We start from the raw sequence: 12507 nt of genomic DNA, 5'->3' as shown, positions 1-12507 counted from the left end.
TTTAATCCCAGCACTCGGGAGGCAGAGGCAGGCGGATCTCTGAGTTCGAGGCCAGCCTGGTCTACAAAGTGAGTTCCAGGACAACCAGGGCTACACAGAGAAACCCTGTCTCGAAAATCCAAAAAAAAAAAAAAAAAAAAAAGAGAGAGAGATGCTAGGTCGGAAAATACTCAGGAGAAATAAATGAGGTATGAGCCTAGAAGTGACTTGATCTGGATCGTCAGCATCAGCACCATTCTGTCTTTCTGTCAAACATACATCACAGCTCAGTGGAGAGGCTGTAGCCAGAAAGGGGGCATGGCTCCAGGTGGAGGCATGGCGGAGGTTGTAAGGGGAGTTTCAGGGCACACTTGACAGGTGGACTTGATGGAACTCATGGTGGGCCTGTTGGTTGAGATGAGGAAAAAGGAAGTCAAGGATGAGTCTGGAGTCCAGGCAAGAGGTGCTGGAGGGTGGCATCTGTCTGTTAGTCAGCTCAGGGAGCTGCAGTTACAGGGGTGTCTCACATTAGTACCATGAGAAGAGCTTGCGAGGCAGGACTGCCCCAGACAGCGGCTCGGCTTGCCATCTGTTTGATTTGAGATAACTATTAGAAGGTGCAGAGTAGGAGTCAAGTAGGTGCTTACATAAGTCAAACAGTGGAGTGCAGCCCCAAGCTCGAGGCAGAAACCTGACCTTTATCATAATAAAGCTAACATATTTAAAAGTGTGAAAGCTGGAGGCAAATATGGGCATGCACACTTGGCATGTTCTTGCAGGTGGAGGCTGAGACAGGTTCCTGAGTTCAAGGCCAGCCTGGGCTACATAGCAGAAGCTTGTCTGAGATAAGCAAGCAAAGGTTTGGCGTGTTCACAAGCTCACCAAAGGAATGCATGGGTAAGCATAGAGAGGCCCCAAGGCTGCTCCGTGTGGGGAGATGAGGATTCCACAGAACACACAGGCGTGGCCAGAAAATGAGTTCAGCACAAAGTTGGGGAAAGAGCTTGGTAGAGGAAAGTGGCTGAGGATATAGCATGTGGGTGGAGACTGGGAGGGACAGTACAGGTCACTGGGCCTCAGAAAAGCAGTGGACACCAATGCCTGTAGACTGCTGAAGTGTTGCCAAGGGCAGGGTCTGTGATAATTTACTGACAGGAAGCTGTCAAGGGACTTAAGTCATCAGTGGGAGGGCAGCTTGGTAGGGAATGGTGGACTTGATCTCAGGTCAGCCTCTGCAGTGGATCACAGGCCCAGGAAGGTTTGCAGTATGTCGTAGTTGATTTCAGATCCCTGCATCTGCATGACCTGGAGAGAATAAAAACAGCCCAAGTCATAGCAAGGCACTGCTTACATGCTGCGAGGGGAGGGCTTTTCCTCTCACCAGTAACACCGTCTGTAAAACCATGAGCACCAGGGTAAATGGCACCTTTGGAAGAAGTAGGGTGGTCCTCTGGCTGCGTTTAGAGGCACAGGTGAACACACAGCTTTCTGCTTATAGCGAAAGACACACCTGTGCATATGGAGTTCACTTCTGCATGGGCTTTAGATATCTCCAGGTAGAGAAACTGAACCCCAGAAACCTGACGTGGTATCGTGGTGCTGATGGACCCAGCCACTCAGAAGGTTGAGTGAGCTCAAGTGTGTAATACTGGCCTAGGCAGCATAGTGAGACCTCACTTCAAAAGGCAAAAAGGTTTGCAAAATCAGTCCCTGGGAGGCAACAGCAGAAGCCGGGCTCGAGTCCAGGCAGTTGATGTCTCCGTTTATGGGAACTGGGTAGAACTTCATGTTAGCATGTTTTGGTGGGATGGTAGAGAAATTGTGCCTAAGAACAACATTGTCTAGCTCAGGCGCCTAGGGTCACCTAGGACTGTCCTCCACCACTCCCAGAAATTGCATGTCTCTGGTCTTGGATCTGCTTGATGGTGTTGTCTTAGGCCGTGGGGTTTGTAATTTTTCTACTAGAGTGGTCATCATTAAGAGTCTCGTGACCGTGGGTGTGTCCTTTGTTGTGAAGGACTACTACCTGTATGCAGTGAAGAGCTGCTGTGTGCTGCAGCTTGCTCTCTTCTGGGCACTGGGTTCTCTGTCTGGCAGCAGGACGTGGAGTGGGTGGGTAAGACTCAGAGGAGGAAAATTGTTTCTGGGGTCTCTTGCAGAGTGTCTGGGCACAGGAGACTGGCCACATGCCTAGGACAGTGACCAGGAACAAGATAAGGGAGAACTGGTGTGAGGGGAGAGTCAGGTTTCCAGACTCTGCTGTTTGAAGCCATCGCTTCAGAATGATTTCTCTATAGTGCGGTTGTTTCCTGTGGCCTAGCCAACAAGTTACAGTAGTCCCCCTTTCCCAGCCCTCTCTCTGGCTCGTGGTTTCACTTTCTGTTTGGTATTTGTATGGTATGTGTATGGTATGTGCATGTATATGTGTATGGTGTATGTATGGTATGTATGTGTATGTGCATGTGTATGGTATATGTATGGTATATGTATGTGTATGGTATGTGTATGTGTATGGTATATGTATGTGTATGATATGTGTATGTGTGTGGTATGTGCATGTGTGTGGTATGTGCATGTATATGCTATGTGTATGGTATATGTATAATATGTGTATGTAATGTGTATGTTATGCATATGTTATGTGTATGGTATATGTATGGTATGTGTATGGTATGTGTATGTATATGGTATATGTATATGCATGGTATGTGTATGTGTATGGTAGTGTATTGTATGTGTATAATATGTGTATGTGTGTGGTATGTGTATGATATGTATATGGTATGTGTATATGTACAGTATGTGTATGGTATGTGTATGATATGTATATGGTATGTATAGTATGTGTATGGTATGTGTATGGTATGTGTATAGTATGTGTATGTATATGCCACGCATCTCTTCTCACTAGTATCTTGGTTCTCACCTCAGCTATCTCCACTTCTGTTTGAGTAACTGTAATGTCACTTAATAATGTTTCCAAAGCTCAGAAGTCGTGATGCCAAGGAGACATGAGCACAGGCGAGGTGGGAGGGCAGGGTGCCTTTGGTGCAGTGTGGCAGAGCTGTGGGGCACAGAGAAAAATGGTGTCAGCACAGCCCAAGCTTTGAGCACATACAGTCAGGGAATCTTGAATACATCCCTTACAGAGAAGAGGCCCTTTGCACCTCAGATTGGGTGGGTTAGAACAGCATAAACTTATTCCTTCAAAATCTTGAGCCAGAATTCAGAAATTGGAGGGCCAGAAGGTTAGCACACACTCTAGAGGCCTTGGGGGAGGGTGTGTATGGTACCTTCTGCTGCTGGCGGCTGTCATTGTTCCTTGATTTATGGCCACATCTACCTGGATGTCAAATAGCTTCTTCCATTTTTGTGGGACCTCTTCTGTCTCAAATATCTGTGCTCTCAGCAACACTTGCTAATACATATAACAAGCTCACCTCCAATATCCTCACACCTGAGAACAGCCGTTCTTTCCACATAAGCTCACATTCATACCAGGGGAGATAACTCAGTGGATAAAGCACTTGTCATACAGCATGTGGTCCAGGGTTCAGATCTCAAGTACTTAAGCAAAGGCTAGGTGGGTGTGGTGGCATGCCTGTAATCCCAGCGCTCACAGGAGAGATGGGTACAGGGAATCCTCTGAGCAAGCTGTTTAGCCAGGTGACCAATGGTTCCATGAGCTCTGGATTCGGGAGAGACCCTGTACCTACAGATGGGTATGACTTCAGTAAAGTAAAGGAGTGAGTGATCAAAGACATTCTCTTTCTCTCTCTTTATTCCTCTCTCTCTCTCTCTCTCTTTCTCTCTCTCTCTCTCTCTCTCTCGTCTATGTGTGAACATGCATGTATACACATAAATGTTAAAAACATGTGGGCTGGAGAGATGGCTCAGTGGTTAGGATCACTGACTCCTCTTCCAGAGGTCCTGAGTTCAATTCCCAGCAACCACGTGGTAGCTTACAACCATCTGTGATGGGATATGATGCGCTCTTCTGTTGTGTGTCTGAACACAGCTACAGTGTACTCATATAAATAAAACTAAACAAATCTTTTTTTTAAAAAAAAAACATGTTTAGACATTCTGGGGTTAGGATGTAAACAGGTATTTTGGGGAATCTCCAGTCACCCTACTACAAGGAAGAAGTTAAAGTATCTTTATGTCAAGCAACAAAACAAAGTTGTGTGTGTCTATTGAAAATGAAGGAAATGAGTTCTTACTCAGGGCCATCCTCACCATCCTCACCTCCTGGTTCCTGGGAGTGTCCTCGAGGCCCACACTGGGAGGACCGTTACCCAAGAGATGGGCAGGAGATGTTAGCACCTCCTGGGGTGGGGGGACCTATTGGCCTCTCTCCAGGCAGTCCATGCTCGCAGTAACCAGAGAGAAGAGGGAGAGCGGGTGCTTACTGAGAAATACCCTTTTACTGCCCATCTTTGGATTTTATGTTGAAGTGTGACTCGGGTTAAATATAAAATTCACAGCATATCTTGAGCAACTATTTTGTAGTTATCTATATATAAATCTATTTTACAGCGACACAAATAGAATAGATTATGGAGTGTCAGCATGTAGATAGATTCCGAGTGCTTTTCCACTAATATACCTAATGATTCGTGCTGAGAATATTCAAGGGCTCCACTGTACATTTAAATGGATATAATTAAAATAATGAGCTCTATTTTAAAAAATGATATATGAAAAAAATTTTTAAGAAGTTGGAAGGAGCTGCACCACTAATTCAAAGTGATCTAAGTACTTGTGTGATGCCGTTGTTATTAGGACACCCAATTAAATGCGGAGCAGCTGAGAGAAAGAGAGGTTTGGGCTTGTAAATCTCAGTGCAGGAGTCGGGGAAGAGATGGAAGCTGCCTGTGACCTTGGTACCACAGGCATTTAAGGAAGGGGACCCAGTGGCTCTGTGCCCTGCTGTCATGCCCACCTGTGTCGAGAGAGACTGCGTCTCATCCCCGTCTTCCATAGGCAGAGTCAGGGGTCAGGCTGCACACAGTTGCAGCTGGATTTCCAGAGCAAGCTTGTACTCATTTAGAATGTGGCAGGTATGTGTGGGAGGGACTAAGAGTCTACCTGTCCTTGGTAGGAAGTCATTCGCTCTTCCTCACTCCAGAACCCTGGTAACTTGGCTGGAGGTCCCAGGGGTCAGGAGATGTGGCCTCAAGACCTGAGTTGGCTCCATGCCCTGAGTCTCCCTGTGGTATATTTCCACGCAGAATTATTGCAGAAGGGTATGGCTACCTTTAAGTATGGATCTATACTGTCCTAGTGGGCCCTTTTGGGTCACAGAAGACAAAAGCCCCAATGACTGTTTAACCAGGAGGCGAGTCTTCTCTTGATCAGTAAACAAGTATATTATTTATGGGGTATTTATCGTATGTTAGAGATTCAGTGGTACACAGGCTGCTCTTAGGGTGGGGGATTTGCTAAGTCATTAATGGACAAGACATTTTCAGATAGTAGTCAGGGTTTTGAAGAAAATAGAACATGGTGATGACCGAGAGGCTGGACAGTGGGGTCAGATGTGGCAGGTGTGCCAAAAAGAATCTGTAAGCATGCTGGATAGCTGTGAGAGTCACTTGTCGTGGGGAAATGTGACTTCCGCAGAAGGAATATGGTTTCATCATTCTGGAAAGGCTTCAAGGTGGCCAGAGTGACATCATGGACCAATGTCATTATCATAATAATAACTTGGAAATTTATATGGATATCCACTTCAGGCCAGTGCCCCAGCTGGACTCCTTACAGATGTCCCCACCCCTCCTTCTGTCCAGCAATGATCCTCACATATTAGACATGGAAACGAAGGCTCAGGGAAGGTTTTTTTGACTAATGGAATATGGACAAGCAGGTTAGAGATACAAGGTCTGTCTGACCCATAACTGTAGGTGGTGTTAGCTACTTTGTGAGTTCTTCTTTCTTCCACTTTTCTCCACCCTTTCCTACCCTTTCAACTCCCTAACACTAGATAAGAGGGAAAACAGGATAGAAAGGAAAGGGTGTGATATTATCATTAGACTACTTCTTGAGTTTGATCTTGGCTGTCAGGATAATTAATTTCTTTTTGTTCCCTCTTTGCACATCAATACTTAACAAACCACGACCAACAACAACCAACAGCAAACTACCAACAATCCACTAATCAACGTGCCCACTGCTTGGGGACATTGCAGTTATATACCTTCTGAAAAGTCCCCGGAATTCCCAGCATCACAGTCCCAGAAACTATCTGCAGCTGGCAAAACCACGCACCTGCTAGAGCATGTGGCAAATCATAGTCAGCTGCTGTGGACAACTTGATGCAGGCCCTGGGATTAAAATGAAAACATACTCATACTTATGTAGTTCTTTTTATTGTTTGTTTGTTTGTTTTTACAGACCCCAAAATCCAACCTTGTCACTACACAGAGTACCTCTTGCCCCCCACAGGGTGATCAAGAAGGGACATAGGGTCTGTTCAGGGTGGGTTGTGGGACTGGGGAAGAGACGCTGATATTCCTTCCTGTTCTATTTCTGAGCCTCCAAGCCTTGGAGAGATTAGGACTCGTCCAGGCCTTTGGCAGCCCCCTTTGTGTGTGAAAAGCTGTGATTCTTGGCCACCTTTCATTAATCCTTCATTGCTGTCTCATGAGCAGCTCAGGTTCTCACACCTAGTTCCCAGCAGTGATGCTAAGCCAGAGCTGGGGTTTGGAAACCCACGAGTTGAATGTATTGTGTTTCATGTGCTAGCATGTGTGTTGTGTCAGAGGTTTCCCTTGAATCTTCCATACTCTCTGTTTTAGTCTGGTTTCTGTTGATGTGATAAAATACTCAAGGCTGAGTAGTTTATAAAGAAAAAAGTTTTATTTGACTTAACACTGGAAGAGCCAGCATGAGTTCAGCTCAGGTGAGGTCTCCTGGCAAATGGATTGATTCATAGTGACCTAATAGCAGGTCATTATTAATAGGCTAAGTACTCACCTAAATGTTTTCTGTGTGTACACTGATTAAATCTTATGTGACAACCCTGTCATCTGTGCTTTGCAGATGAGGAGGCCCAGGCTTCTAGGTGAGGTGGTGGGTTCAAGCTTCACATTAGGGAAGTAACAGAGCTGGAGACTTGAGGCCAAGTCAGGGGTCAGATGGCTTGGGCTCTGGGGAAAGAGCTATTACCAAGCTTGCAGACAACCACTGTGTCCTCCAAGAATAAATAACTTTTATACCTTTATTTAATCTTGGAGCAAGGGCATAAAGTGTGAGAAGGTCAGAGAGCAGCCTGTGGGAATCAATTTTCTCCTTCCACTGTATGGGTCACAGGGTTGAAACCCGGGTCATAAGGCTTCACCAAATTGCCTTCACTGGCTGAGGCTTCTTGCTGGTCCAAGAATACCTCTTATAAAGTCACTAATCTCATCATGAAGGCTCCACCATGATGATTTCATTTAACCCTAATTACCTCCCTATCATTCCAGCCCCAGAAACAGCCATGTTTGCGGTTTGGATATTAACGTGTGTATTTGGAGGTGGGTGGGCACAGTTTGGTCCAGAGTACCTCCCTAGTGGCCTTTCTCTGCAACTCCCTTGTAAACAGGCCCTCAAGGATTCTGTCTTAGCTCAGCATCAGCATTTCCCCTCTCTGGATGCAGCTGTAGCCAGGGATCAGCTTGTGCAGTGAAACCATTGCTCTTCAACTGTTGGAGCTCCCAAGACCCAGAGAGCAGGGCTTTTACAGTTCCCCACAGTGGGCCCCAGCTCTGCCTCCCAGCTTGCCATGCCTTCACAGTGCTTTGCTTTGCTTGTCATGTGGCTGGACCTGAACATGCCTTGAGTCTAGGCTTCTCTGAGTAGATGAAACGGCTGGGTATAGCCAGGCACTATCCCAGGGACTGGGATAAGATTGATTTCCACCCTGTGTCTGCCTTGCCCTCCTCACCTCCCAAACAGAGGTTGTGAGGATAGTTTACCTATGGAGACTCATGTTGAAAGAGTGACGTGAGTGTGGGTGCCAGAGAGTCATGGCTCTGTTCCAAACTACAGGATGCGCTCAGCTTCCTGCCCAACTTCATTTGACCTCCGTTCCTTGAGGGTGTTCTCAAATGTTTGGAGAGCAGTCCTTTGGCTCCAGGACACCCTTACCAGGAGAGCCTCTTGAGACTGGAGTTTCCCCATTTTAAAATGGGAAAGAGAAGAGCTTGGATGTGCTCTGCGGCCCCGATGCCAAGGAACAGAAACAGCGCAAGATACTTGGCATGCTCCGAGCATACTGCTCACGGGACTGCTGCCAGACCAGAGCCCAGGCTGCCTGAACCAGACCCTACATCTATCAAGGCTCCCAGCTTAAAGTTGGACAGGAATACATTCCCAGTATCCAGAGGTGCCTTTTAAGGTCACTTGTAACTCCAGTTGTGAAAGATACAAACAAATGACAGGAGGTGAGCTGGGTACTCTGGAAGGCTTTAGACCTTCACTTACCCAGATGTAAAATGGGGCTGCGTGAGAGGCCAAGGAGCCCTCCTTTATATTTAATACACAGCCTGTAGTGAGTCTCTATGCTGCTAAGGACTGGTGGGTTTCCCTCTTTGTCAGTGGACAGTTCTGTGTCCCCTCTCAATGACCTCTCTTCTTTCCCAGGGAACATTTGAAGCTCAGTCAAAAGAGCAGCAAGGTGGAGGGCCCGGAGCCAGTGCCGGCTGAGGCCTCGCTGAGTGCTGAGCAGGGGACGATGACGGAGGTGAAGGTGAAAACAGAAGTACCAGATGACTACATACAGGAGGTCATCTGGCAGGGGGAGGCCAAGGAGGAGAAGGCAGGCGGCAAGGACGGCACTGGAGATGTGCCTGCCGAGATCTGCGTGGTGATCGGTGGCGTCCGCAACCAGCAGACCCTAGGTGAGTGCCCGAGTAAGATCCGCAACCAGGGTAGAAATGTCTGGTCAGGTAGGCTGGCATCTCTGAGAGAGAACCTTCTGCCCCAGGGAGAAAGCAGAGCTCCTGGTTGGCTTGACAGGGTGAGTTCTAGCCAGGAGAGTTCACTTTCCACTTGGTGTAACAAGACCCCGTCCGTGGTTTTGTCAAGCTCTTGATATTCAGATTGTCTGCTGGCCCAGTGAATCCATCACACCTTGAGCTTCCTAAGCTTCCCATAGGGAACCAGAACAAGCCTGAACAGCTTGCTTGGTATTCTGAGTACACGTCCTGTCTGCCTGGCCTGACTGGGGATTTCTGGGGAGGTTCTTTTTGATTGGTGACAGTTATGCGCCTTCCCACACCTGGAAGACTCTCCTAGTAACCTACTCTGAGGCTGTGGTTTCCCCCTTCAGCCCTCCAAGGAACTCCCAGAACTACTGCCAGATTCAAGGACTCAGATGGCCATCAGGCCCTGATAGGCTTGCCGAGCCTACAGAACAGGAGGCACTTCTGAGGCTGGCTGCTCATGTCTATTGTCCATCCTCATCTTCCTCGATGGTTGTCATGTCCAGAGTGTTCTTGGCTGTGCTTTTCCCTCCTCCATGGTCATCTACCTTTTGAGGTCCAGGTCTGGCCTGTCCCTCCTTCCTTCTATGCCTCTCTGTCGTCCTGGCTTGCATACTGTTTGTAACCCACAAGGCATTGTGGGGTGATGCCCTTTGTTTCCACGATGAACCCTCAAGTCCCGATGCCTGTCCTTAGCTGCTGGCCTCGGCCTCTTGCTCCCTTCCTAGCTGTTATTCAGTGGTCCCACCTGGGTCACCACAGCATCTCATGACCAGCCATACTTTAGTGTCTCTCTGCCTGGCATACTCCATTCAGCTGGCCTTAAGGAAGCCACAGAAAATACAAAAGGCACTCCATGTTGTTTCTCTTTTCAGACCTTGAGACTGGGCTGTGCTATCTGCAGAACCAAGCTACAGCACCAGGATCCTCTGTTGTCCCTTTGTTTGTTTTTGGCTTCTGATTATCCCAGACCTCTCAGCACAGTGTTCATCTGTCATCCTGTCTGCTCTTCCTGCACTCTGGGAATACTGCTACTCATTTCCCAAGTTCAACGTCTCCTTCAAGGACAATTCCAGAGCTATCTCTCCTTTGTTCTGATCTCTTCTGGCCAGAGGGGTCAACATGGACTGTGCCTGTTCCCTGAAAAATTTGGATATCCAGGACCTGCCTGGTTTCTGCTCCCCACTTGTACTCCACAGTGCCGAGCAAGATGACGGCTTGTGGGAATCTGTGTTGGTTGTGGTACTATGACTGAGTGTCAAGATGGGTCTAGGTGATGCTGCAGTAATGAAAGGTCTCAAAAGTAGCGTGTCTTGGTAACTCAGAACCCTGAAAATTTATTTCTTCTTGACACTGTCCACTGTGGTGCACATGAGGCTCTACCTGTCTCTAGGCTCTAACACAGGATAACCATTTTCACAGAAGGCCAGGTGGCAGAGGATAGCAAGCCCTAGATAAAATCAAGCAGGTCATTGACTGCTAGCACAAGAAGGAAGAGGCATGGCTTCTGTTGAGATGTCAGACCAAATTATTCATATGACTGCCCCTCATCTGAGGGGGCTAAGAAGTACCCATATCCTACGGGTAGTATGAAGATGCTACAAAAGATGTTTGGTGGGGAGCCTTGCCTGACCTCTGCCCCTCAGCATTCACTCCCCAAAGCCAAGGACCAAGCTTCCTCCAGGATCTATGAATGGAGAAGAGGGCATACCTTTATTCTCATGCTAATACTCTTGAAGCCCAGCAGCCATTTCTGCCCTCCCCCTGATGTCCTATGGAGGGTAGCTGAGCGCAGATCTGGTCAGGGAATCCTCCAGCAGGCAGGCTAAAGAACTATGGAGTGACTTCCCTGAGCCAGTGGCCCACACAGTGAAGACCCTGAGCCCTCAGGCTTTCTGCCAGCGAGGGGTGCTCATTTTCCACTCAAGTCACTGCTCATCAGCCAGGACTTTAGCCCATAGAATATGAGTAGTTCTTAGCCCCCTCAGATGAGGGAAGCCATATGAAGAGTTTGGTCTGCCATCTAAATGGAAGCTATACCTCTTCCTTCTCATGGTACAAGGCCTCTGTGTGCTGCAGTGCCCACCATACAGATGCCTGTGTTATGTAAGGACATGGTAGAAGGTGTCCTAAGTACCTGATACTGTGCCTAGTGACAGGTGAACAGGCTATCGAGGTAGTACAGTTTGCGTGTTGGTATGTAAAGTACCAGCGTTTCTCCCTAGTCTAAAAAATAAGCCAATGTGATATAGACCTGGGGTGGGGATGAGGATGGAAATCAGCACCAGATGAGTTTCCATTCCCTTCTAGGTTGGCCTCCCTACAACTCAAGTCTTGGGTGTCTTGGGTAATTTCCTGTAACCTTCTCTTGGTGGAAGAGACTATAGAATACCCAGAGATGACCCCTAGAAAATCCACCAGCTGAAAAGCTGAGCCACATAAGACCATGTGGCTCCTCTCCTGTCCCCAAGGCAGGTCCTTTTTGCTATGTGGTTTGTGCACAGGGTCAGACTAAGAGGAAGCTGTCCTGACCTTGTTGCCAACCAAGGAAGCCATAGAAAGAACCCAGGGACTCTCTGTAGGAAGAGAAACAAACCCATCTCTTGGTAGCAAATGGATTTAACCTGAAGCCCAGGTCCTGGTTTCATCTGTTGCTGTGGAGAGTTCAATGTTGAGGATCTCAAAGAGGGAATGGTTGGCTGTTAGAGTCTGTGTTGGTGTAGATGTGGACAGTGGAGTCTGCATGCTCTCGCTTGACCTGATCCCACCGTTTTATAGGGAGGCAGATCTTGTGGGAAGCAAGAGAGTTCTTGACTGCACAGCACACCAGTGGAGTACGACTCCTGTTTCTAAGATCCTGCTCTCCTTGACAGCATCTGCTTTAGCCCTGTTTTTGAGCATCAGTGAAGTGCTGGCGTGTGTGCCTTCTTGCCCTGGTATCTGAGTGTGCTTAGTTCATGGTCCTGAGTCACTTGGTGGCACACATGGGCTTTGCACACTCTGAGCTCAGCAGCTCTGTTACTGAATAGAATAATGCCCCCGTTCAGTCACATAGCTCCGGGCAGTGAAGCCTACCCAAGTCTTCACTGGACATAAGCCATCAACAGTTTTCCCAGGGACACAAACATTATTCAAGACATTTCCTACTAGGGTCGTGGGTACATGGATGGCATTGGCTGGGCGAATCCTGCTGTGGCTGTTGGTGGCCAGAAGGCTGGCTGCTGCTTGAGAAAGGCATGTCTTGCTCTTAGCATCTTGATGCAGTTACAGCCAGCTTGGGATTTGTGGGCCAGACCCAGGGCTCGTTTTCTGTTGTTGTTGTTCTTTCGTTTTGTTTTTGTTTTCTTTTGTTTTGGTTTTTCTTAACAAGAGCAGAGATGATACTGAGCCTGACAGTGTTGTTAGAGAAAACCAGAAGTGAATTGATGTGTTAACCAATGCCTGGCCCATCTGACATGCTGTAGGTACAGCTTTGCCCTACAGCCTGGGGAGAAGCTGGAACATGTAAGGTTTTAGCTCCTTTATGAAGAATGACACATGCAGGCACCCCTGTTGCCAC

General features: G+C 47.7%; 1 protein-coding gene across 7 annotated transcripts in view; it reads left to right on the top strand.

The window, feature by feature from the left end:
* Znf618 (zinc finger protein 618) overlaps positions 1 to 12507 on the top strand; it is a 175963-nt gene that overhangs the window by 109703 nt on the left and 53753 nt on the right. For all 7 annotated transcript variants that reach the window (XM_021160792.3, XM_021160791.3, XM_029476688.2 and 4 more), the window contains exon 3: positions 8608 to 8864. In XM_021160792.3, coding sequence (XP_021016451.1) covers positions 8608 to 8864 — 257 coding nt within the window. The remainder of the gene's footprint in view (positions 1 to 8607; positions 8865 to 12507) is intronic.

The sequence above is a fragment of the Mus caroli genome, unplaced genomic scaffold, assembly GCF_978045245.1.
Source record: "Mus caroli unplaced genomic scaffold, Mus_caroli_1 scaffold_6, whole genome shotgun sequence".
NCBI classification, from domain to species: domain Eukaryota; kingdom Metazoa; phylum Chordata; class Mammalia; order Rodentia; family Muridae; genus Mus; species Mus caroli.
The sequence above is the reverse complement of the archived record's forward strand: the minus strand, read 5'-3'. Positions and strand labels throughout refer to the sequence as shown.